This window comes from Helianthus annuus, chromosome 4, assembly GCF_002127325.2.
Source record: "Helianthus annuus cultivar XRQ/B chromosome 4, HanXRQr2.0-SUNRISE, whole genome shotgun sequence".
Classification (NCBI taxonomy): domain Eukaryota; kingdom Viridiplantae; phylum Streptophyta; class Magnoliopsida; order Asterales; family Asteraceae; genus Helianthus; species Helianthus annuus.
This window is the reverse complement of record NC_035436.2, coordinates 195,250,983-195,275,513: the sequence shown is the minus strand read 5'-3', so window position 1 is coordinate 195,275,513 and position 24,531 is coordinate 195,250,983. Positions and strand designations below refer to the sequence as shown.

At 35.2% G+C, this 24,531-nt stretch overlaps 4 protein-coding genes and 1 long non-coding RNA gene across 6 annotated transcripts; 1 reads left to right on the top strand and 4 right to left on the bottom strand.

Moving 5' to 3' along the window:
• LOC110937733 (tubulin-folding cofactor D) lies at positions 1-11,509 on the bottom strand. Of its 2 annotated transcripts, XM_022180186.2 has the most exons (20): positions 9,855-11,509; positions 8,526-9,045; positions 7,631-7,698; positions 6,864-7,140; positions 6,209-6,756; positions 5,992-6,094; positions 5,726-5,902; positions 5,461-5,646; positions 5,249-5,365; positions 5,057-5,161; positions 4,556-4,726; positions 4,274-4,489; positions 3,989-4,187; positions 3,688-3,893; positions 3,375-3,599; positions 2,244-2,738; positions 1,281-1,550; positions 1,135-1,179; positions 487-672; positions 1-395 (listed from the first exon to the last, which is right to left on the bottom strand). In XM_022180186.2, exons 4-20 carry the CDS (start codon positions 7,065-7,067, stop codon positions 105-107), a joined length of 3,744 nt encoding a protein of 1,247 aa, XP_022035878.1. In that variant the 5' UTR covers positions 7,068-7,140; positions 7,631-7,698; positions 8,526-9,045; positions 9,855-11,509; the 3' UTR covers positions 1-104. The 2 variants fall into 2 exon arrangements, with proteins under 2 accessions (XP_022035878.1, XP_022035879.1); XM_022180187.2 differs by lacking the exon at positions 7,631-7,698 and having other exon boundaries at positions 9,855-9,989.
• On the bottom strand, positions 10,150-11,568 carry LOC118491192 (uncharacterized mitochondrial protein AtMg00810-like). The gene has a single exon (XM_035988740.1). The coding sequence runs from the start codon at positions 11,348-11,350 to the stop codon at positions 10,184-10,186; it is 1,167 nt and encodes a 388-aa protein (XP_035844633.1). The 5' UTR covers positions 11,351-11,568; the 3' UTR covers positions 10,150-10,183.
• Positions 11,569-17,765: 6,197 nt separating this feature from the next.
• LOC118491616 (pectinesterase inhibitor 9-like) lies at positions 17,766-18,368 on the bottom strand. Its single transcript, XM_035989517.1, has one exon. The coding sequence runs from the start codon at positions 18,366-18,368 to the stop codon at positions 17,766-17,768; it is 603 nt and encodes a 200-aa protein (XP_035845410.1).
• Positions 18,369-20,608: 2,240 nt separating this feature from the next.
• LOC110934107 (pectinesterase inhibitor 9) lies at positions 20,609-21,160 on the bottom strand. The gene has a single exon (XM_022177298.1). It carries the CDS (start codon positions 21,158-21,160, stop codon positions 20,609-20,611), a length of 552 nt encoding a protein of 183 aa, XP_022032990.1.
• A 436-nt stretch (positions 21,161-21,596) lies between these two features.
• LOC110935211 lies at positions 21,597-22,637 on the top strand. The gene is made up of 3 exons (XR_002588955.2): positions 21,597-21,817; positions 22,285-22,358; positions 22,527-22,637. It is a non-coding gene; the product is annotated as an uncharacterized LOC110935211 (long non-coding RNA).
• The last annotated feature ends 1,894 nt before the right edge of the window (positions 22,638-24,531 follow it).

Below are 24,531 nucleotides of genomic sequence, written 5' to 3'. Positions count from 1 at the left end.
CAACTCAAAATCAACATGATCTAACAAGAGCCTTGCTAAACTCAAACCCATGAATTTAACGTGCATAAACAAGATACATATAATGATGAAAAACCAAAATCAAATCAAAATCCAGCAGATCCTACCAAGGATGAGTAGGATGCATTTTCATCATCAGGTTTAGCTTTATGTTGCGGTGCTTTTGAAGATGTCCGTGAGCTATGCGTAACAAATTGCCCCGCCTCTAAATTGGCTAAACCACACAGCTTAAGCTTTTGGCGTTTTGCTTCCTCCACGTCCCCTTCCCAACAACATTCAGACACTATTTCAATTGCAGTTTCTAAATTCTCCTCCGCCACAAGATCCCCATTTTGGATAAGAACCAGATAAACTTGTTCAGCACAAGCCTTCCGTATCTGTTAAACAAAATGGCCCATAAAGTTCATGAAAACTGTTTTACGGTTTAACCTTGGGACACCATAAAGAAACGGTTATATCACCACATACCTTGGGATATCGATGGGTAAGGAAAGACACAAGATAAGAGAAAGCTTGGATATTAACTGGTTCAGAAATCGATGCAATGTATCCAAGTATTGCGATTCCAGCATATAACTTGGCAAAGTCCTTCGTTCCTTTCAGCTCAGTGGTCAAACACTCCACAACACCCCCACAAAATATTTTAGTCTGAGCCTGAAAATTGTTATAAAAATTAGGGTGAGGTTAGGCTACAAAGTGTGTTTTTCCTAAAAAGTGTAAGAATTGATCATAGCCATTCGATCAGGATAATTAACGGAAGAGATTAAAGGAGTGCAAAAATTGTAATATGTGTTTTAATTAAATTAATTGATTTCCTTGAATAAGGGTATAAAAGTAAATTTAGCATGACTTATATTCAGGAACCCAAATGCAAGTTCCCCCGTCTTTTTTAAACGTAAATAACTTCTTTATACGTAATTAAAAAAATTACACCATAATAATGAGCTTTTTTACATTTGATATGAATACCATATTAAAAAAAATTATTAAAAATGGTCACATGTCACACTCCTATGGCTTCTCACACTTTTTAGAAATTTCAGACATATGTTTTATTAAAATAAAATGATTTAGTAGCATTTATACACTAAATGCCAAGTGAACTAAGTAACTAACCTCCATGTGTAATAAGATGCCTTTGCTGAAGAGAATATCTATAGTCTGAAAAACACGTCATGATTAGTTGATTACAAAGTTAAAATTACTATTGAGTGTTAAATAATTACATCATAAAAGTGAAAAAGTTTTTGAAAAAATCATACCTTCAAGGTTGGAATTATAACTCGGTCACGTCTTTTATACTTCTGAAGAACCCAAAGTATGTCATCAGATATACTCAACTCTCTGGAGTTCGTTTCGCTCTCATCGTTAACTTTAATAGCTTGAACGTAATCTAACAAAGCACCAAGTGCAGCCTTTTTTAAAGAATCTTCTAATCCACCGATCGAAATTACTAAACCAGACATAATATATTTACTGTAACAACCAAACTGAAGTAGCCGAATGAACCGAGGGAAAGAACAACTGGGTACCTACAGGGAAGTACATAACAATGAGCGGGTCATGTGGGTTGGATAACGACTCAAACAGGTCCAAAAGTGACGGTTTGACACAGAACGCTTTTTGTCCAAAACTTGATATATATTTTCAAAAGAGTAAAATGCGATTTTTGTCCCTGAGGTTTGGTCAGCTTTGCGACTTTCGTCCAAAGGTTTGTTTTTCTGCATCTGGATCCAAAAGGTTTTAAATCTTGCCATTTTCATATGCCTCGTAAACACCATCCAATTTTCTCTGTTAAGTCAAGGGTGTTTCCGTCTTTTTTGTTAACTTAAAGGGCACTTCGGTCTTTTTCAGGGGCATTCGGTCTTTTTACATATAGTGAAAAAGACCGAACTGCCCTTTAAGTTAACAAAAATGATAGAAATACCCCTGACTTAACGAAGAAAAAAAATGGAGTTAACGAGCCGGAAAAATGGCAAGATTTCAAACCTATTGGATCTAGATGCAGAAAAACAAACCCTTAGACGAAAGTCGCAGAACTGACCAAACTTCATGGACAAAAAGGCATTTTACTCTTTTAAAAAACTTACTATTGGTCAAATATTTTCAACTTTTTTGCACTTTTAACTCTTTTGACCCGTTATAGATAAAGCATAACCTGAATCGACCCATTCATATAAGAAGTAACCACATCAATAAACCAGAAACAACGTACTAGAGCTTACCCCCCACTTCAATTCCTCTTCACTAGGAACAATTTTTTCTAGTGTTTCTCTGTAAGGTATTTGAGAAACAAAAACGACTTCACTGTATAAAATTCTTTGAAGAATTTTTGCCGCCACATCTCTTAATCTGTCCATCTTTTCAACCGCTTGTTTCACAAGGCCTCCAACTAAATTAGTTGCAATATTAGCATCAAAAAGCGATTCATTTCCATGTATTTTATCTCTCTTGGATAAAATGTATGTGCATTTCTCAAGCCCATTCATGGCAGCTGTACGAACCCATGAGCCCACATCACCTCTGTTATCAACAGAGTAATCTTCCAAAGCGTTGAACAAACTCTGCATTACTTCGGTTTTTATTGTGAGAAATAGAGATGTGTCATCATGTGGTTGTAAACCAGAATAATCTGTAGTTGAAGTTAGAGTTTCACACACTGATACAAGTCCTTTAACAGCGTTTACCCGTGCTTCAGCATCCCTATCTTCTGGGTTATCCTAGTAAAAACAAGCAATCCTGTCAATCTGTTATATGAGATGTTTTTTCATCTGCTAGTACAGGTGACAAACCTGGCAACACTTTCTTTTGACTAACTTGTTCAATTTTAATTAATAATTAGCGTCAAATATGAAGATAAACGTTATACTATCTCAGTAATAATATACACTTTGAATCATGGTTGTTAATGGCGAATAGCGACATAGCAATATATAGCGGGCACTATTTTATAAATAACAATACACTAGAAAAAATTTATATGTATATTACATCAAAATACCCTGGTATATACGCTATTTTACATGTATATTTAACAAAAACCTAAAATCCAGCTATTTTATAGCTTTTTTTAATCACTATTTATATTTAAAAAAATAACTGAAACCCCACTATTTATTGCTACATACCCTGTAGCAACCTTCGACCTATATGCTACACTATTCGCTATAGCGACCATATCGACCGCTTGAGGTTTTGCACATTAAAAATACATGGTGGGTGATTATAGGGTCAGTTTGACCCATTAAACTGATTTGATCAGTTTAACCTATTAAAGATAAATATATTAAAATTGCCACCTCTACCAGCAAGTTTTAATTAGCAAACAGTTTCATCAAAAAAAAAAAAAAAGTTACCTCGATCGCACAAGATTTGCATAGTTTTTGAAGCACTATTTTCCATCTTGAAGCAAGAAACTCAAAGGGCAAAACCCCTAATGCCAATGCAGATCCCCTTCTCACAGCTACATTCGCATCATTTAACTGATCTAGGTACTTAAGGGTAATATCAAAAGTTCCTTTATCATCCATTTTTGCAAAGTAAGTTGGAACAAAATGTTTGAAAGCTTCATTGGCAGCACTCTACATGTATTAGCGAAAACGGAGGGGAAATTAGGAGTTAAAGTTGTAAAACTTATTAATAAGGAAAAAAGCCGGTAGATAGAAGTACCTGTATTTGAGCGTTAGGATGCCTCAAATTCTCATTAATGGTTTCAAGCAGACTTCTTTTTGTTTTTTCTGTTAATGTTATGTTAACGATAGAAATACACTCAATGAACCGAGAAACTGCAGCACGCATTATCTCTCCACCTTTTCCACGGTATAATCGTGCTTTCTCAATAGCAGGTACCACACCAGCAACGCCTTTCTGCTTATCTGGAATCAGATTTAAACAGAAATGTAACTATTTACATGGAAAAACATTAAATAAAATTTCATTAGTTGAAGATTACAATCTACAGAGTACAGACCGTTTGGAAGAGTATAACCACAGTTATTTAGAGCTAACACAAGCTCACCAACTGCCAATGTTGCACCATGACGCATGCATAAATCAGTAGCAAGAGTGCATGGAATTAATTTCTCGAGCACAAAATTTGCGGAATATTCCGGATCATATTTCACAAGACTGGATAAAGCATTTGATGCAAGTTCTCTTAATCCTTTTTCCTGTAGTATCATCAGTTAATTATATGCCCAGAAATAACATATTTAGTTATTTACTTCCTGAAATATCATATTGCACAAGAACATACCCAGTGAGAAATCTTGTTGGATAAAAGTTCATCCATGAATGGATAAAGGTAACCATCATATTCGGCTATACTTACGGCAACATTAAGATAGGAATTTACTCGAGAAGAAAGTGCGAAATAATCAGCCGTATTCACGATGTCGATTCCATGAGGATAATTTCCTTGTCTACCAACATTTTCCTGAAAAGCAGCTGCAGCTGCTCTTCTACAATTAACCTGTGAATTTTGTCTCATGTGAGATTCAATATACAATTCAGGTAATAAATCATGCAAAAGCGTTACCTCACGGTCATAACATGCAATTATTAAAAGATGTGGTGCCAGCTCATCCAGTATTCCCTTCATGTCAGTGTGATTATATGCACGACCGAAAGCCCAACAAACATAAGCAGCTGCATCACGGACATGAGATCCAACGCTATGTGGGCCCCTTCTTACATCATAATGCAGTGCCTACATTAAGTATAAACATTAGTTTTTATAAATAAATAAAAAAAAAACTATACCTGGCCTTTTTGACCCAAACCTTAAAATTGGGTCGATTTGGACTTTTAATAAAAGGCAAAGGGTTGTCAATTTTTAAAACAGCCCGTTTTGACCCTAAATGATTTTTGTCAAAACCTATTCTTTCTAGCCCAAACCAAAATGACCATTTTTTTAAAAACGGGCTGTTCTGACCCAAACCCATTCTGACCCATTACCCGCCCAGCCCAACCTGCCCTGCCCGTTTTGCCAGGTATATATGAGATCATGTTTGTTTCAGATGTGCATGTCATGAAGAACCTTTATAACAACAGGTACAACTTTAGGTAGGCTAACAGGTAAGAGCAGTCCTCTACGAGCTAACTCAGCCAATGCCAGACATCCACCATGCCATGATCCGTCACCCTGCAGAGTACATAAAAAGTCAAAAGGTCAACAAATCAATCAGAAACCAACATACAAGAAACAAAAATCGGTGGATGTCAGCCATACCTCACCAGGTGAAAACAACTCCAATACAGACAAGAAGACTTCCTCTGCTAGAGTATATGTGAGACGAGAAGTTATACGACCAATACCTTTTGCAGCAGACCAACGAACAACAGTATCCTGAAAGTTGATGGTTAGAACTTAGAAGTGTAAATTATAAAAGGATTGGTTTTTAAAATACCAAAACAATGTATCACTATAAAGTATAAACATACTGTATCTTTTAAGCCAGACAATAGTAACTCGATGAACTCTTCAATAATATCAGGAACATCCATTTCTTCTTCTTGAAGAGAACAATCATGGCCTGTATTGGATGAGCCAGAATTTGGTACAAGACTATTTGGATCCGCTTGTGATGAATTTTGTGATATATTTTCTCCAAGTGTACTATGTTTACCCTATATTATAACAAAGGGCAAATATTAGAAAAGTATTATGATATAAAAATAAAAAATTGAAAACGATTTAGAATCTTACCACATAACGCCAAGTTGTTGGACGATGAGGCAGACAAGTGAGCCCCATTCGTTGTGCAAGTTTTATTAAATTTTTGCGAAGTAAAGGACTACGGGCTGCAGGGATTGACTTTATCAAGACTGATGTGTCATTCCATACAACAGGTACAATATCAAGTAATGCTTTCCGGCTTCCAGTCTAACATAAAGATCGTAAGGTAAGTTTAATAAAAAATGTTAATAATTACAATTGTTTATGGTAACATAATGAGAGATTTGATAGCAGACCTTAAAAATAGCAGCAAGAGTTTCTACAGCACCAAGTAATCGGAAATGATGTATTACATCTTCTGTGGCAGATGATAGAACTTCATGACTCCATTCAATAAAGCTGAAAAGAGACAGAATAGCATAAACACAAAGCAGAAATCTTTAACTGCATTAATATACACGCGAAAAAATAAAACATTTGGTATCTAGCAACCGAAAAAATCCTACAACTAACCTGGTGAAAGCAGGCGACATATCTGGACGCGTTAGAAGCTTAGAAAGAAGCAAGCCAGCTATCGTTTGCATGGGACCCGCGCTTGAAAGGTACTCTTTGGAGATCTTTAGTATCCTAGCCACTAACGGAGGTGGTTCATTTGCATCCACAGATTGATTATTTACAATACTTGTATCCACAGATGATATATCAAAAGGAACCAATACAAGTATAGATAGCCACAATAATATAACACATTTGGTCTCCATTTCTCCTGTACTTTCTTGCCTCAATGCTGTTCCTGTATTTGTGCCATGGCATTTCTCTAAAAGAGACACCGCTGGTTCTAAATCGGAAACTTGATGTGGAAAGAACCTGATTACGGCTTTGTAACCACAAACTGTGACCAAAGTATATATTATAATACATAAAGGCTTGATTATTTTAACAAGTTCTTTGGAATCCGCGCCTAGCTCGATTGTTTTCGTTCGAACAATAAACATCAAGGGAGAAACTATGCTCTCCAGGTATGGTTCCAACAGTTGTCCTTGTTCCTGATATTTATCCATCTGTAAAAAAGCAAAATCAGCTTACAATTCGAATCAAACAAGCTTCAATCGCAATTGTAAAACTAACTAACAGAAATCTGAAATGCGAGTGAGTAAATAAACCGTACAATTGATCGGATCTTGCGAACGGATGAGAGATCTACAACACGGCCGTTGGAAACGATGTTGTCGAGTATAGACTTGACGAGTTTCCATTCCTGTAGAAAGTATCTCTGAAGGACAACCTCTTTTGCATCGTGTTCGTCATCTTCTTCCATTTGTTCAACCGCTATCGAAGGTTTTGCTTTATCTTCTGCTCCTCTTGCCGCCATTAGAGAGAGTGAAGTGGAGATCTGCTTCCCGCGCTGCTATGCTTTGATTTGGTGGTTTTTGTGGTGAAGAAATCTGTGAAAAGAGTTGTGTTTTAGTTTTTGCAATTTTTGGGTCTTGGTTGTAATTTCTGAACCCAAAACCTTGGGGGTCTGATTGGAACTTAGTTCCAAATGGGTGTTGTGGAGAAAAATATTTATTTAGCCCTAATATTACGCTTACTGTTTCTAAACAAATTTTAGATTGGTTGATAAGTAATTATTTAGCCTAGACCTGGCAAACAGGTTGGGTCGGTCGTGTCATGGGTCAAAACGGGTTCGGGTCAAACGGGTCAATTATAAAAAATGTTGTTTCGGTTCGGGTCGGAACGGGTTCGGGTCAGAACGGGTCGGGTCAGTTTTTTTTTAAAACAGTACAACTTTGGTGATCATACTTGACATGTTAACTATTATTAAAAAAAAACTAAAACTTCTGAACAAAAAGTGAGTTGAGTCGACCCCATCTGTTGTAACTTGTACCAAAAAATTACTCCTTTTGACCCGTTACTCAATCCACTTAAACTTACAGTATCAAGACTGATTGCCAAATCTCGTCCTCGCCAGTGACAGCAAGAATATGAGCATTGTTACTTGTCTGCAAATTTTGTACAGCATTATAAATGAGGAAAAAACAATTGAGCTTTAAGCTCTGATACTGTGATTTTGAAAAACTAATCTACAAAGTGTGATATATGAAACTGTATTGTGTTCTCTTGATGACTGCTATACACTAATCACTTATTACGACTACTTGTTGGATCATAGAAAGGACAGTTTCGTCAACAACTACCTGCATCAAAACAACTAAATTTATTGAACAAATTATGAAAGTTGTAATTACTTCTCAAAACCCACATCAAACAGACAATTTTTTTATAGTCGCGCAATAGTTAAGACTTTAAATAGTCACAATAAAATTTCAAAATTTCAAAATTTGTATTCAATATAACAAATTCCGAAACACCCTTTTGCCATTAAGGGTTAAATGACCAAATGATAGTTTCATAACATTCGAAATTAGATCAAAGTGGAAATCGAAGCGAAATCAACATGATCGAAAATTCAACTTCAAAAGCAATCTTCCTAACTAAAGATTTAATATCCAAATGTAATCTTTATTGCACGAGAACCATCAAATTTTCTTTAAACAATGACCATATATCCAATCATTAAGTCACTATCATAAGAGAAAAAGAAATTACAGCTTCAACATCAAACTTATAAAACATCGATCACAGATTTACAAATTAAACACAGTATCTGAAACATTTACATCAAAAAAAGCTATTCATCTATCAAATTCCAAAACAACTCCACAAAATCAAACAAATTCACAACAAAATTTAAAACCCTAGCCTTACAAAACCATTGATGCATAAATCAACACACATTCAAAATGACGCTATGAAGTGATGATGATACCTTCACTGGAAAAGGATGATTAATCGAAGATGCCGTCGCTGGTGAAGTGATGATGTTCAGTCGTTCAGACGGCGGAGGGTAGGGGGTTTGTGGCGGAGGAGACTACAGAGACGACAGAGACGACGGAGACGGTGGGGGTTTGTGGCGGAGGAGACGGCGGAGAGGGTGGAGATTGGAGCGTCGCGGATGAATGATGATGTTCAGTGATTCAGTGTTCACTAACCCTTCGTTCGACCCTTTGTTTTTTTAAATAACCCAGTTCGACCCTTTGACTTAAATTAAGTTACCCAAACGGCCAAACCCACCCATACTATCTTATAAATAACCCATATCAAAAACTTTGGGTTAGAACCCATGGCTTTATAGCCTAGTGGTATCTTACGGGTGGGATAAGACTTTGGACTAATGAGTTTTGGGTTCGATTCCCACAAGGGGGTTTTCCCATATTTATTGGGTTTCCTCTTGAATTGGTGTATATGATCGGGTGGTTCCGCTGGTGGCACGATGATACTCCAGTGGTCTGTCAGTGATCCAAATTTGCCGTTCAAAAAACAAAAAAAAAACTTTGGGTTAGAACATTCAAATCCCCCCCCCCCTAATTTAGCCCTAACTCGTAAAGATTACCCGCGCTACGCTGCAGGGTTTCGGGTCGAGATTTTTTTTTGTTCAGCATAGCAACCGATAGAAATATGCTCAAAAAAGAATATTGAAACATGTTTTATATCGACCAAAAACCAAAGAAATTTAAATTGGACAGCGGGACGAACTGATTTCAAATGAATTGTAAATGGAAACGTAAATGCTATCTTAAATATAATTTTAATGAAAAAGAAACCTAAAACTATTTAAAGAAAACTAAATATATAAAATAATAAAGTCTAGAAAAAAAAACTTAAAGCAAAAAAGCGAATAGGATGAAAGCACTATTTACACAACTTGCTTGTGTAATTTACATCAAAAACGTAGACCAACTGAAATATACATTACTCAAATTTAGGAAAATTAGTGTTTTTAAGTTAAATAAATGGTGCAGCGCGTTGTGGCGGCATCGAAACGTAAAATGACTCGGATTTATATCGTCTAATGAAAACGTATTATATTTGACCCGACTCGTTTTTTTTTAAATTTATGCCAGAACGTAGACCAACTAAAAACATACACACAAATAATCACGAAAATGTATTATCTTTGACCCAACTCATTTTCGAGGAAAATTAAAATTTACGCCAAAACGTAGACCAATTTGAATTTATATTGGCACACACATAAAAACAAACACGTAAAACTCAATTACAAAGTCTTAAAAATGTTAAGGGATTGTAAGTGTACCCTTAACCCCCAAGAAGGCACTTTATATATCCACAAGCATCCAGACTAAAGGGGGAAACCATGAAATCAGGACTTGCTCAAAAGGAAGGATAGCAAGGAGATGAGGGGAAACCAGCGCCAACTCAGAAACAAGACAACGGCATGATTTTTGCCTTGACATAGAGGACATCCAGCAACCATAGAGGAAGCCCAAACCAGCAAGGCTAAGGCCCATCAGCAAGAAACTAACAAGACATAAAAAATAAGAAAGATTAGAAAGATATAAAACATAAATAAAAAGATGTTTGGTTATTAATAGATAATACTTTTAACACCCCCCCCCCCTCAATTCAATGACCAAACATATCATGCATCTTTAACAAACTACACATCATGTCATGTTGGTTTGCCAAGAGACCTTTAGTGAAGACATCTGCTAATTGTTTGTTAGATTCAGTAGCGACAGTTTTGATTATGCGAGCAGAAATCTTTTCACGAAGAAAAAATAAATCAATTTCAAAATGTTTAGTTCTATCATGAAACACAGGGTTAGCTGCTATAGAAATAGCAGCAGTATTGTCACAGAAAAGTTCTATGGGTAAGTTGATTGGGACTTTCAATTCTTTGAGGATGTTTAGCAACCACATGATCTCACAAGTAGTAGCACACATAGCCCTGTACTCGGCTTCTGCAGAGGATCTAGAAACAGTCCCATGTTTCTTGCTTTTCCAGGAGACTAAGGAATTACCCAAAAAGATACAGAATCCAGTAACTGACCTTCTAGAATCTAAACACTTACCCCAATCAGAGTCGGCAAAAGCAGTAAGATGGAAAGAAGTACCTTTGCTCAATAGAATGCCCTTACCTGGGGACCTTTTAAGATACCGAAGCACACGCAGAGCTAGTTGCATGTGGGAGTTAGTGGGTTTATGCATGAATTGACTTAAGAATTGCACAGAGTGTGATATATCAGGACGAGTGTGATACAAGTAAATAAGTTTACCAACCAATCTTTGATAGCCAGTTATATTTGTTAAGACACTTTCATCCTTTTTGCAAAAGTTCATAACCGCAAAATGTTGACCTATAGGTGTGTTAACGGGCTTGCAACCACTAAGACCAAACTCAGTCAATAATTCCATACAATACTTTCTTTGAGATAAACATATACCAAATTGTGATCTAATGACTTCAATGCCAATAAAGTATTTTAGCAACCCAAGATCCTTAATCATAAACTTCGATTTTAACAATTCTTTTACATTGTTAATCTCATTTGCATCATTACCTGTCACGATAATGTCATCGACATATACTAACAATATGATAAGAGCAGAGTTTATGGATTTAACAAACAAAGAATAGTCACTCTTGCTTTGATTGAAACCTAGCTCAAGCAACACACCTACTAGTTTTTCATTCCACATTCTAGGAGCTTGCTTCAATCCATACAAAGATTTAGTTAATTTACGCATTTTGGATTCATTTTGTGAAAAATACCCTTCTGGCAAACTCATATAGACCTCTTCATTCAAATCTCCATACAAAAAGGCATTATTAATGTCTAGTTGATATAAAGGCCAATCTTTTTCAACAACTAAGCTAACCACACACCGAATTAGGGCTGTAAACGAGCCAAGCCGAGCCGAGCTAGACCCAGCTCGAGCTCGGCTCGAACTCGATTCGAGCTGGCTCGGCTCGAGCTCGAATTTCAAATCGAGCTGAGATTTGAGGCTCGAACTCGACTCGATTAGAATTCGAGCTAGCTCGGCTCGGCTCGATCTAGCTCGAACTAACAAAGAATCGCAAAATTTACTACTTAAAAAGCTATTAAAAATAAATTTCTTCAAAGACTAAGGGCCATAATTGCCATTTAATTTAACTATATGGCTAAATATGCAAGTAAAAATAGTTAATTCACTTTGTACATTGTCTTTACCTTCTTTTATAGGGGTGATACTCCCTTAGTTTTTGTTTTCTAAGCGATGTGGGATAAAAAAAATGAAGGATGTAAACCTTATCGAGCCAGCTCACGAACTCACGAGCCGAGCCAGGCCAAGCACGAGCTCGGCTCGTTTACAAACCGAGCCGAGCCGAGCTGGCTCGTTTACAACCGAGCCAATTTCGAGCCGAGCTTTCTTCGAGCTTTTTTCGAGCGAGTTTCGAGCGAGCTGCGAGCCACGAGTTTTTTGAACACCCCTACACCGAATAGTAACCATTTTTACCACAGGGGAAAAGGTCTCATCAAAGTCCACTCCTTCCCTTTGATTATATCCTTTGGCAACAAGCCTAGCTTTATACCTTTCAGTTTCACCTGTAGACTTATATTTTATTTTATACACCCACTTACAACCTATAGGTTTTCTTCCTATAGGTAAATCAACTAATTCCCATGTATTATTTCTATTTAGAGCTTCCATTTCCTCATTCATAGCATTTACCCAATTAACATCAGACACAGCCTCTTTGAAACTTTGAGGTTCAACAGTTTTATTTAATATAGTGGCAAAACATTGGTTTTCGATAGACAAATTTGAATAGTTAACTACTTTTTCTAAACCATACCTGACTTTTCCTTCAATGACAAAGTCGTTCAACATTTTTGGTAAAGAAACATTTCTAGTTGATCTTCTAACAGGTGTTGTCGGATCATTATTTCCCTCAGGAGAGTTTGTATCTTCATTAGTTCTATTTCCCTCAGGAGAGTTCGTATCTTCATAAGTTCTATCAGTGTTATTTATGTCGCTAGGACCATCATCCGAGTTGGTTGGAAGATCACAACTGATAGAGTCATTTACAACCCTCTCCTCACTAGGACCTTCACCGAAGTTATTTTCACTTGAGACAAAGTGAGGTTCAAAAAGATCAAAAAAGTTCAAATTGTTAACAGAATTATCAATATTTGAATCAAACTGATTTAACAAGTTATTATTTTTTAATGGAAAAACATTTTCATAGAATTTAACATCTCTTGAAAAAATAACAAGTTTTTGATCCAAACTCCATAGTTTATATCCTTTTTTACTATTTGAATATCCAAGAAAAACACATTTTTCAGCACGATAGGCAAATTTATCAGGTTCGTTCAAAATAGCACTAAAGCATAAACACCTGAAATTTCTCAAGTGGTTAAGATACGGTTTAAAACCAAACATCAATTCATATGGAGACCTACCTTTTAAAATAGAAGAGGGTGTCCTATTAATAAGATATGTTGTCGTTAGAACACATTCAGACTAGAAACTAAGAGGCACCCCCCTTGAAAAAGTAAAGTCCTAGCTACATTAAGAAGATGCCTACGTTTCCTTTCAACTATACCATTTTGTTGAGAGTTGTATGAACATGAAGTTTGGTGAATTATTCCATTTGTTCTTATAAACTCACGCATTTGATTATTAACAAATTCGGTGCCATTACCACTTCACTTCTGAATGTTTTTATGCTCTTGTTAAATTGATTTTTAAGCAAGTTATAAAAACTTTCAATATTATAAAAAACTTCACTTTTAGACTTTAATAAATACACCCATACAGCCCTAGAATAGTCATCCACCATGGTCAAGAAATATTTAAAGCCTTCTTTGCTTTGAACTCTATATGGACCCCATACATCTAAGTGCACGAGCTCTCCTAGACAAGATGACTTATGATTACTTAAAGGGAAAGGCTCACGGTGCTGTTTCGCTCTATGGCAAATATCACATGGATGGGAATCATTCATAGGTTTAATCTTAAATCGTCTTTTAAAACATTTAGCACTTGATCTGATGGGTGTCCCAACCTAGAGTGCCACAAATTTAGTTGATCATAGCTATTAAAACACACCTTTACAGGTTTAGACGCATCACCACAAAAGTATAATCCATCAAATTGGTTACCAGTTAACAAAGTTTTCATTGTATGTGAATCCTGAAGATAACATTTATGCTCATCAAATGAAACTCTTAATTTGTTATCCCTAGTCAATTTGTAAACAGAAAGTAGGTTCACATAATATCCTGGCACAAAGAAAACATCTTTCAAAATAATGTCAGTGCTTAGCCTGAGTGAGCCAATTTTAGTAACTTTTGCACTGATGCCATTAGGATGGCCAACTTTTATATCAAACTCAGAGACATCAATAACACTAAACAAGTTACTATTAGACATAACCATATGTTGATTTGCACCAGAGTCAACTACCCAACCATTTTTGCTCAACAAATTTGATCCACTTGTAAAACTAAAGACTTTGTGTCTATAATCATTATAAACACATATAGAGTTATCTTCAATATTACAACCTTTTCTTTCATTTATTAGATTTAACAATTTAGAGATTTGTTTAGCATTGAATGGTAACCCGTGATTGGTAGCACATGTATTAGGTTGACATGGATTACTATTTTTTGTATTTTGTGACCAATGTTGTCTAGATGTGCTTTTAGGATCATGAGGAAACCCAACCACATCAAAACAACGTTCTATAGTATGTCCAAATCTGTTGTAATGAGTGCACTTTAGATTGGGGTTAGGATCCCTATTAAATCTTTTTTTATTTAGGGCAAATTGATTAGATTCAAACATAATGAAAATATAGGTATACCACTTAGATCACAAGAATAATGTTGCACACAAAATATTTAACAAGTCAACCAAAGGTATATCTCTCCTTAAATATAAAAAAATAGAGCTGGACTACAAATGGTGCATCGAAGCTGGGTGTTTCAGTAGCAATCCAACCAAAACAAAATTAATCGATCAATTCAAACCCGAATTATTTTTAATGGCAGCGAAGTATATTAAAATAAATTGGTCATTTGGAGTTCAAGAACAAGAATCAGACACAATCAATCAGCGGAAGCAAATACTAACCAAAGTTTAGCAAGATTCACACAAAACAAGTAACAACAGATAGTTAAAATTCTAGAAGAGGAAGAAGAGACACTTACAGACCGTAAGCATAAGAGACAAGAAGCTTACAAAGTCCCTTTTTATCCAAAATAAGGAGAATTTTTTGTCCAGGCCAATACCCCAAGTGAACTAATCTGCACAAACCAATCTTAAAGATAATGTCAGAATTGTGATTTTTACTAAACATAGTAAAAAATGATTTCAAGAACCAACAATTAAAAAATGATTTCAAGAACCTACAATTAAAAAATGATTTCAAGAACTAACTCAATTGGTCCATCGAACACCAACAATGGCAGAGTACAAAAAAAAAATATTTCTATATTATTACTCTGTATTAGTATTTCTATAAAACTTAATAATCACCAAGGAGAGGATGACTATTATAAAGATTGACAATTATTAAGAAGAATAGCCGCAGATTTCAAGTCTTGATATGTGCGAGATAATGGCCCTTACGACTTATACCAGCAACAATAACCAACAACCACTAAAACTGGGTGATTCAACTTAGGGTTTTTTTTTTTCATTTGAAAACAATTTAATCAGATGAATTGAGAGCCACGGGCTCTGATACCATGACAAAAATTGAGATGGTATTATTAAATTTTAGGAAACCAAAGTTTAAATACAAAGAAGAAGAAACAGAGTTGGATATTAATACGAAAAAAGAAACATTATTGCAAGACTAGATTGAAAAAAGAACCGATAGAACTTGATACAAAGACAGAAGAGAGATTGATATTCTTGTGCACCCTTAACACCCAAGAAGGCACTTTATATATCCACAAGCATCCAGACTAAAGGGGGAAACCATGAAATCAGGGCTTGCTCAAAAGGAAGGACAACAAGGAGCTGAGGGGAAACCAGCGCCAACTCAGAAACAAGACAACGGCATGATTTTTGCCTTGACATAGAGGACATCCAGCAACCATAGAGGAAGCCCAAACCAGCAAGGCTAAGGCCCATCAACAAGAAACTAACAAGACATAAAAAATAAGAAAGATTAGAAAGATATAAAACATAAATAAAAAGATGTTTGGTTATTAATTGATAATACTTTTAACACGTTCGGTTTCGGTTTTTTCAGTTTTATCACCGGTTTGGTTATTTCGGTTTTTAAAACAAAATTACGTAAAACAAAAGTATAATTTAAAATTTAAGAATCTTTCTTATATGTTTACATACATGTTATTATATTTACCTTTTTTAATTAATAACGTTGACATAAACCTAACCTTATAATCTATTTTTATGTTTCTCCAAAGTTCTCTTAAGAAAGTAACTTTCATAATACTTTGAAGATTATGGAATTTATATATTAAATTTTGTTATTTGTTGTAAGCAATAAATAAATCATCTCATTTATAAATAAACATGTTAATATTTTTTTAATAAATACTTAATATTCAATAATAATAAAGTTAATAATTTATAATAGTATGTGTTAAACACTTAGGGGCTGTTTGGTAGCCTCTTAATGACCATTCAGATGCTACCTCTTAATAGTTTAAAACCTCTGAATGAATAAGAGGCAACCTCAAGTCTGAATGGTTAAGAGGTAACCTCTGAATGGTAAATCATCACATGTCACATTCTTCTACCTTCTCATTGGTAAAATTCTTAATGGTTCCATTAAGAGGTAGCCTCTTAATGACCATTCAGAGGCTACCAAACAGACCTGAACATAAAATATATGTTTTTTCTCGTTTTGGTTCGGTTCGGTTTTTTTTTCGATCATTGAAACTAGTTATCCGAAAACCGAACCGAAATTTTCGGTTATTAAAAATCCGAAAACCGAACCGTCGGTTTTGTTTCGGTTCGGTTTTGTCGGTTATTTCGGTTATTTCGATTTTCTGTTCACTCCTAGTGACATGTAAAAGAAAAGCGGTTTGAGATTAGGAAACTGTTAGTGAAACCAATCCCAATTTGATCCTATTTGGTAAAATGGTTTTGAGAATATATCCTTTGAAACCGGTTAAAACCAAACCAAATTAATCGAAAACAAGTTTTAAACTGTAAGAGTTTATTTCTGCTAAAAACTGTTTCAAATCGGACCGGTTTAGGCCGATCTGGTTTAGGCTTCCTTTGACCAAATCCGAACCAGTTACTTATGTGCTTTTGTATGTAGTTTCCTCAACTCATTTTGGGTTTGAGATTGAAATAGTTAGGGGTTTCTGAACCAACCATTTAGAAATGGACACATTTGGGACAATAATCATGTTCAAATGAATGAAATCAGTTTGGAGTTTTTGGGCCAACTATTTAAATAATGGGTTATATATCGGAAAACCTTCATGTACTAATTATGGGCCTAATAGTGTTGGTCCTGAATAATTTTCTTATTGGGCTTCTGTCTCGAATTGCTGTCACGGTGATGAGAAATTGAGAATATAATTCTCACAAACTTCTCAATGGGGTTATATTGTATACTATGAAGTATGAAGCTAGAACTCTCTAAATCACTTAAAGAGGAAAACTTTAATAGACCTTCAAAACTATGATTGTTATGCAACGAAACACATTGAGATAACATTCATTTCATCCGAGATAGGTTGTCTCGCAGGGTCGCAACTTTGTAGGGGTCAGGGGGCGCTTGACCCCCGAACTTTTCGGTCAGTAGTGTCCGGTATGTAGTTTTCGTATAGAATTTTTTAGGTATATACGTTTTAGACCCCCGGTTTTAATTTTTTTTTGGTATATACGTTTTTGACCCCCCTGTCGAAAATCTCAAGCTTAGCCACTATTGTCTCGTGCGATTTAAACTTGTTATGTGCCAACTTCGACACTTTGTTTAGGATTGATGATGTTTTGACGAAGGGGCTTGATTGTGATTCGATTTTAAAGACTTTGATCAACACTCACAATGTTTTGCTTGTAAAGGGAAGTAAGAGTTATAGACTTATAGTCAGATTAACTTTGTATATATCTCATAACTTTATATTCATAGTTACCATACAATACATATAACACAATAATATGAACTATATCACATCATAAAACTAAATATATATCTCTATACGTGTATGTAAAATTAAGTTTATGGATTCTTGACGATATGAGAGGCACGATGTCTTGAAGCGAACCGATTAAACAACGAAAGCGAATTACTAGCGAGTTGCTTCACGTTCAACAACTTTGCTTTTATCATAGCCTTTTCCCTACCGCCAAACCCATCCCCTAATAACCCATCGATGCACATTTCAACATCGGTTAGACCCGCACTGACCCAACTTTGCACATTACCCTCGTGCAACACGAAGTTTTCCTCACCATCTTTTCCTATTTGTTGAAACTCCTTAACCGATAGCGTTATTTGATTCACCCCATTGTTAATTTGGTGCAAACACTCTTCAATGGCTTGGTCACTTTTATTGAAACGTTTCGCCACCATATCAACATACTCCTTTGTTTGCCTCGCTTTCGTTAGGCACACGGCTAGTGAAACTCGAGCTAATTGTTGTGGGCCGAGTACATTTTTTGTCACATAAGGCAAAAGAGTTTCGACGCATAGCTCACGATATATTGATGTTCGACATTGTGCCTCGAGATACATTCTTGCACCAGAACTAGACTCGACCGGGCCCGAAAACCCTAACATCATGAGTGAGATGAACAATAAAGAGAGAATAATTTGAGCCATTTTTGTGAAAGAGATATGTGAATTTTGTTGTGTTTTTGTGATATGGGAAATATGTAAAGAATGTGAAGGGTTAGTTATATATAAAGGAATGTCACATGCATTTGGATGAACATTCCGTTGAAAAATTCAATTCCTTTACGTACGTAAGAAAGTTTATTTCACGTTCCACATGCAACTTGCTTGTGAAAATAAGTGCATTAACCTTTTTTTTTGGTTTAAGATACTTTTATATCAAATTTAGCAAATCGAGAAAAAAAATAGATTAAGATCCTCTTATCGTTGAATATACTTTTATATCGCTTTTAAGTCTAAAACCATATAAGTATCATTATATGTGACAATTTTTTGGTTTGGGTTGACATTTTTTTGTTTGAGTTATACTTTAGTGTAATAATTTATAAAGATGAAGAATTTTATATTTGTAAAAAGGCTAACAACTTAGTTTATTATTGTCGATGATCATGACCTTCGTGGAAGTCATGGATTCGAGTCTCGCCCAAAATAAATTGTTCTGAGTTGAGTCAGAGATTTTACTACAGTGATTATTGGACTTTTATTGGTCGTTAAAAGAAATCTTAATTTATAATTCAAGTTAGGTTCTTTTGAACAGACATTCATGCAAATTGCATATGTTATATAAATATAATACATACACGTAGAGGTGTACAAAAAACCCGTATCAGGAACCGGACCCGATAAAAAAATCCGGAATTTGTTATTTTTCTACCCGGGTATTGTATACCCGTAACCGAACCCGACCCTACCCATAGGGTATCAATAGAGTCATTTTGAACTCAATACCCGTAACCGAAACCGTACCCGAATTATACTCGAAAATACCCGGAACCGGTCATACCTTATACCCGAACCCGGTTATACCATATACCCGATACCAGTTTTTTTAATACCCGAGAGATTACCCGAAATTTAAAGATATATTTTTATATTTACTTTGCAACTTTTATATTTAAGTGTTTTTAAAATGCATATTATAAAACAAATAATTTGTATTTGAGTAAATTTATGTTATTGTAATGTAATTTGTTTTAGTTACTTTTATAAACCAAATTTAATTTCTAAGCACATTTATTTTTATGTAAAACAAAAAAAAAAACATATTTTTTAAAATCGGGTATTAATACCCGAACCCATACCCGGTTCCAATACCTGGTTATACCCGAACCCGATTATACCCTACCTGGGTACATAGGGTAAGACTTTTCTTCTTAATACCTGTACCCGAACCCTACCTAGTTTCTCTTAATGCCTGATTTTCTAATACCCGATCATATCTGGAACCGGTTCCATATCCAGAACCGGGTATTAACAAAAACCCGATTTGTATACCTCTACGGCTCTACATACACGTGTAAATGTGGTATGTCTCAATGGATGAGAAATGACAATGTGACCAAGATATGTAAGCCCATTGAAGATGGCTTGGTGAAAAAAGATCTGTTCTGGGCCTTCTGGCTTAGTTCTAATTAAGAGCCCGGGCCCGGTCCTTCCATGTCTTTTGAATTACGAGTTAGAGCATCTATAATGGTTTCATCTGTCGGTGTATATGATTTATAATGGTTTCATCCGTAGGTGTATGTGATTGGTGTGCGGCCGATGTGGACGATAGATGGATCAAATAGAGAGGGAAAATCAATGGGATGAACAACCACACATGGAGATTGTAAGAGAAGGAGATCGAAGAGAAGGAGGGGCGCGTCTCTTTGGTCCGAACACACAACACTAAGACTATCTTCAATGCAAGATCAAAACTTTTACACAAAATTTTGCCACATCATCTCCCTATTCATCTCTTTTTTCATTTAAAACCTCACTACTCACAAAACTTCATTTTGTCTATACAAAATACAAATGCCTACGCTAGTCAAAAACATTTTTAAAATATCTTGAATTTGGGTTATTTTTTACTTAGCACCCTACGATATCTCGAATTTACAGTTTTATCTAATACTTCAGTTTGATTATTAAAACCCATGTTCGAGAACTTTTAGAAGAACAACAATATAATATCCTATATATTTTCGAAAGAATTGCAAACTTTCAAAACTATTAATATCATAAATTATCAAGTATTTACTACCATTTATCCAACAAGGACAACTCACACTCACACACACCCATGAACATGTTTCACATTATCCACCATGCCTAATTCATAATAAAAAGACTTAACATATATAACTACAAGATTTTTTGTCATTTCTATTGACAAGTAACACACATTATGACAAAATTTGGGGATTCTTAATGCCACGAGATGCACGATATCGCATAGTGAAACGGCTAAACATCGCAAGAGAATTGCTAGCCAGTTGCTTCACATTCAACAACCTTGCTTTGATCATAGCTTGTTCTCTCCTGCTACTGATCCCACCCATCAATATCCCATCAATGCACGTTGTTGCATCCGTCAACGCAGCACTGACCCAAGTTTGCACGTTGGTTTCATGCCACATAAAATTTTCGTCACCATCTTTTCCTATTTTTTGCAACTCCTTAAAAGATTGTGTAATCTGGTTCACTCCATCATTGATTTGTTGAATACATTCTTCGATCGCTTGATTGTTTCCTAAGTTAACCTCGGTTTCATTTAGTTTCTTCGCTACCATGTTCAAATAGGCTTTGGTAAACCGCGCTTTAGATAGACATGAAGCTAGTGAAATTTCAGCTAGTAGTTGAGAGCTTGGTAGTCCGGTTTTGGTTACATATGGCAAAAGGGTTTGAACACATAGATCAGGATATAACGCTGATCGACACTGTAGCTCAAGATACATTCTTGCACGAGAACGAGACTCAACGATCGTGGGAAATTCTAAGATTGTGAGAGAGATGATCAACAAAGAGAGAAGAATATTTTTTGTCATTTTTTTGTGATTTTTTGTTTGATTTGCTATATGAAAATGAGAAGAAAGGAGATGGTTATATAGAGGATCAGTTGTCACCTCTGCATTTTGAATAAATTGTAAACTTAATCCATCTAAATTCCTTTACGTAGAAAATCTGTTTCATATCACACATGCAACTTGCTTATAAAAATGGTTGCATTAATTTATTTCAAAACACTTTTTCAAATGTTAGGATTGATTAACCAGGTAACCTTATTTAGTTGATTCAAGCGAACAGTCACTTAGAAATAAAATCTATTATCTATATTAAAACAAAACACTTTGGTGCCACTTGGCATTATTTTAATCCTATTATTGCCACCTGTCAACTTAATATTCCTCACAATTCTTATTTGAGCGGCAATATACATCGATTGGAGAAGCTTCTCACATACGCTTCTTTTATAGTCTCTCTCTCTCATTCTCTCATACTGGGATTAGGGTTTTTTTGTTTCCATTGTTCCTCTTCATCACATAATCCCTCATTCGCATTCTGTTTGGAGAAAACCTAGCCGCAGACCATGGATTCTCATCTTCATCTTTAAGGTATTCGATTTAGGGTTCCGATTGGGATTATGACGGTGACTCGGTTTATACTTAATATTATGACGGTGATCTCTCGATCTAAATCGACTGATATGGTAAATCAAATTTGTTTTTTGTAGATTTATATCTTAAATTTGTTTTTTGTAGATGTTTTTTTCAACAACCATCAGGTTTGTGTTTTTGAATCTGAGTATCCATGAGTTTTGGAACAATAATTACGATTTTTGAGGTCTAGGGTTTCAATATCCATAAGTTTTGTTGAATGTAATTAAAATACTACAGAATTATCCATGAGTTATGGTTACTGATTTGTAATTTACTATTTTGTTCTTGATTTTTATCATCTGAATCTGATTTGTATTTGAATATCTTGCTGGAAAATTGATTATTTGCCGGATGAAATATTGAATCTGTATTCGTGATGTTTTTACTTTTGTATTCATGTTTAAGCTTTCATTTATGTGCAGTAAACTGAAAGAAAGGGGAACTCGCCAAATTTGAAGCCATCGACTGTGGAAAACCACTCGATGAAGCAACATAGGTAATGTTTTTACTTTTGTATTCATGTTTAAGCTTTCATTCAGTTTTTGCTTTTCAATTTGCTTTTAGATTTTTTTTATTTCAGGTAATTTTTATTTTGGTTTTTGCTTTCGATTTGTTTATTATTTTGCAATGTGTAGAGACTTATTTGTTACTGGAAAATGGGTAGTTTTGGAGCGTTTTGGGCTTTTGTCAAACGTGTCAAGGCCGGTTAAGCCAGTCAGCACGTTAATTGAGGAGTTGCTTGTGCTGAAAATATACAAAATGGAGATTGCTGAAGGTATAAAAGATAACCCGATATATTTAGTTATTTTTTTACCTTTATATTAATTTTATAGATAACGTGTGACACGGGTCGGATCAAGCGGGCCAAAACAAATCAACCCAAAGAATTTGGTATTCATGGAAAAGAGGTTTTCGTTATCACTAAAAATCAGTTATTTCGTTTTGAAACCACTACGGGTGCACTAAATTGTGAGTTTTTGGCTTAATAAACATTCTTTAGGTATTGTTTTGGGACATAATTGATAAAGTTTATCTAGGGGAACATATTAAAAGAGTAACACTTTGGTCTGCTTAACTTTTTGTTGGGTTTTGATGTAACAAGTGGATGCACATGAGTAAACCTATTATCATGTGCTGCTTATATTTATTTGATGCAAATCATATTCTTATGCAAAACACTCACTTTATGGAAATGAATTGGTAGTCTGGCGAGCATCTTTGACTTCAGTTTTTTATAAAAAGTAATCATTTGGAGTTTTTGGTAAAAGTTTTTTCTTTGCAAATGAATCCTTAGTTTTTTATCTTCTTTGATGCAAAAACTATGCTAGAAAGACTGAGCAACAGAAGATTAGCATTTGTTGGTGATTCAATTGGAAGAAACCAATGGGAATCCCTTTTGTGTTTGTTATCAACTGTTGTAACAAACAAATCTTCAATATATGAAGTTAACAGGAGACTAATAACTAAACCTACTGGTTTCTTGGTGTTTAAATTCGCTGAGTTTAATTGCACGATCGAGTATTACCGGGCCCCATACCTGGTCCTGCAGAGTCGACCGCCAGCTGGCTCACCAAAACAAGTGAGGACCACTTTGAAACTCGATAAAATGGATTGGGGCTCTGTGAAATGGAAAGGCGCGGATCTTATCGTGTTCAATAGCGGGCTTAGAAGTTATTTCACATGTGACTTTGCCCCATGCCAGTTCTTCTATAGGAACCGTAACATATGATCTTAGGAACTTAATTTGAATAATTTATGAAATTATTTCATTTAACGGAAATATATGGTTTGTTGTAGGGAAGATTTGAAATTATTTCGTTATCTGGATCTTTCACACCATGCTACAGAACGGACAATCGAAGGTAAGATATGTTTTAGCGGCAAAACGTTTTACAATCGTATTCTTCTCTTCTCAGTTTCTTACTCTTGTGACACCAAATCAAATCAATCTTTGATTTAGTTAGATAGTAAGTCAGTTCTAAATCGTACATTAAAATCACATAATGCTATTTTAGGGAAACCAAATTCAAGTACTACAGAATATGTCAATGGAGAAGCAATCAGTGAACCAACGGAAAACGTAATCCCTGAACAACAACGGTCGGCAAAGATTCGTGATTTTTGTTTCGGTCTTCCATATGGTAAGTTTCTCTTTCTGTTGGTTCATTTTATAATTTTATAATATCGCGTGATGCTGTAATCAATATGATTTTTGTTTCGGTCTTCCATATGGTAAGACTTGATGGTTCTTTTAAGATCAAGCCGCTACAATTGTTTCTTCAAAGATCCAGCCACTATAATCAATCTTGTATGTATTTTCCTTTTGTTGATTCATATTCTGATTGTTAATTTGATATATCTTAGATCGTTCTTTCCGATTTCAAACCACAAATCGCTTCTTCACCTCTATACTCGCCAGTGTTGATTCTTCGTTTTGGATTCTCATGTCGTCGGTTTGATATCAAATTACTGATCTTTTCTATCTTTTTAGGTATGATTTTCGTCAATTATGTTTAGGCAGTGTTGCCGACCTTGGGCTCAGGTTGCTTCGGTGGTGGGTTACAAAATTCATCCCGTTTTAGATATAAGAGATTAACGACATTGTGTAAGCAAGATATCTGAATCGTTAATATAATCAGGTGGACAATTCTCTTGATTTCCCTTTTAAT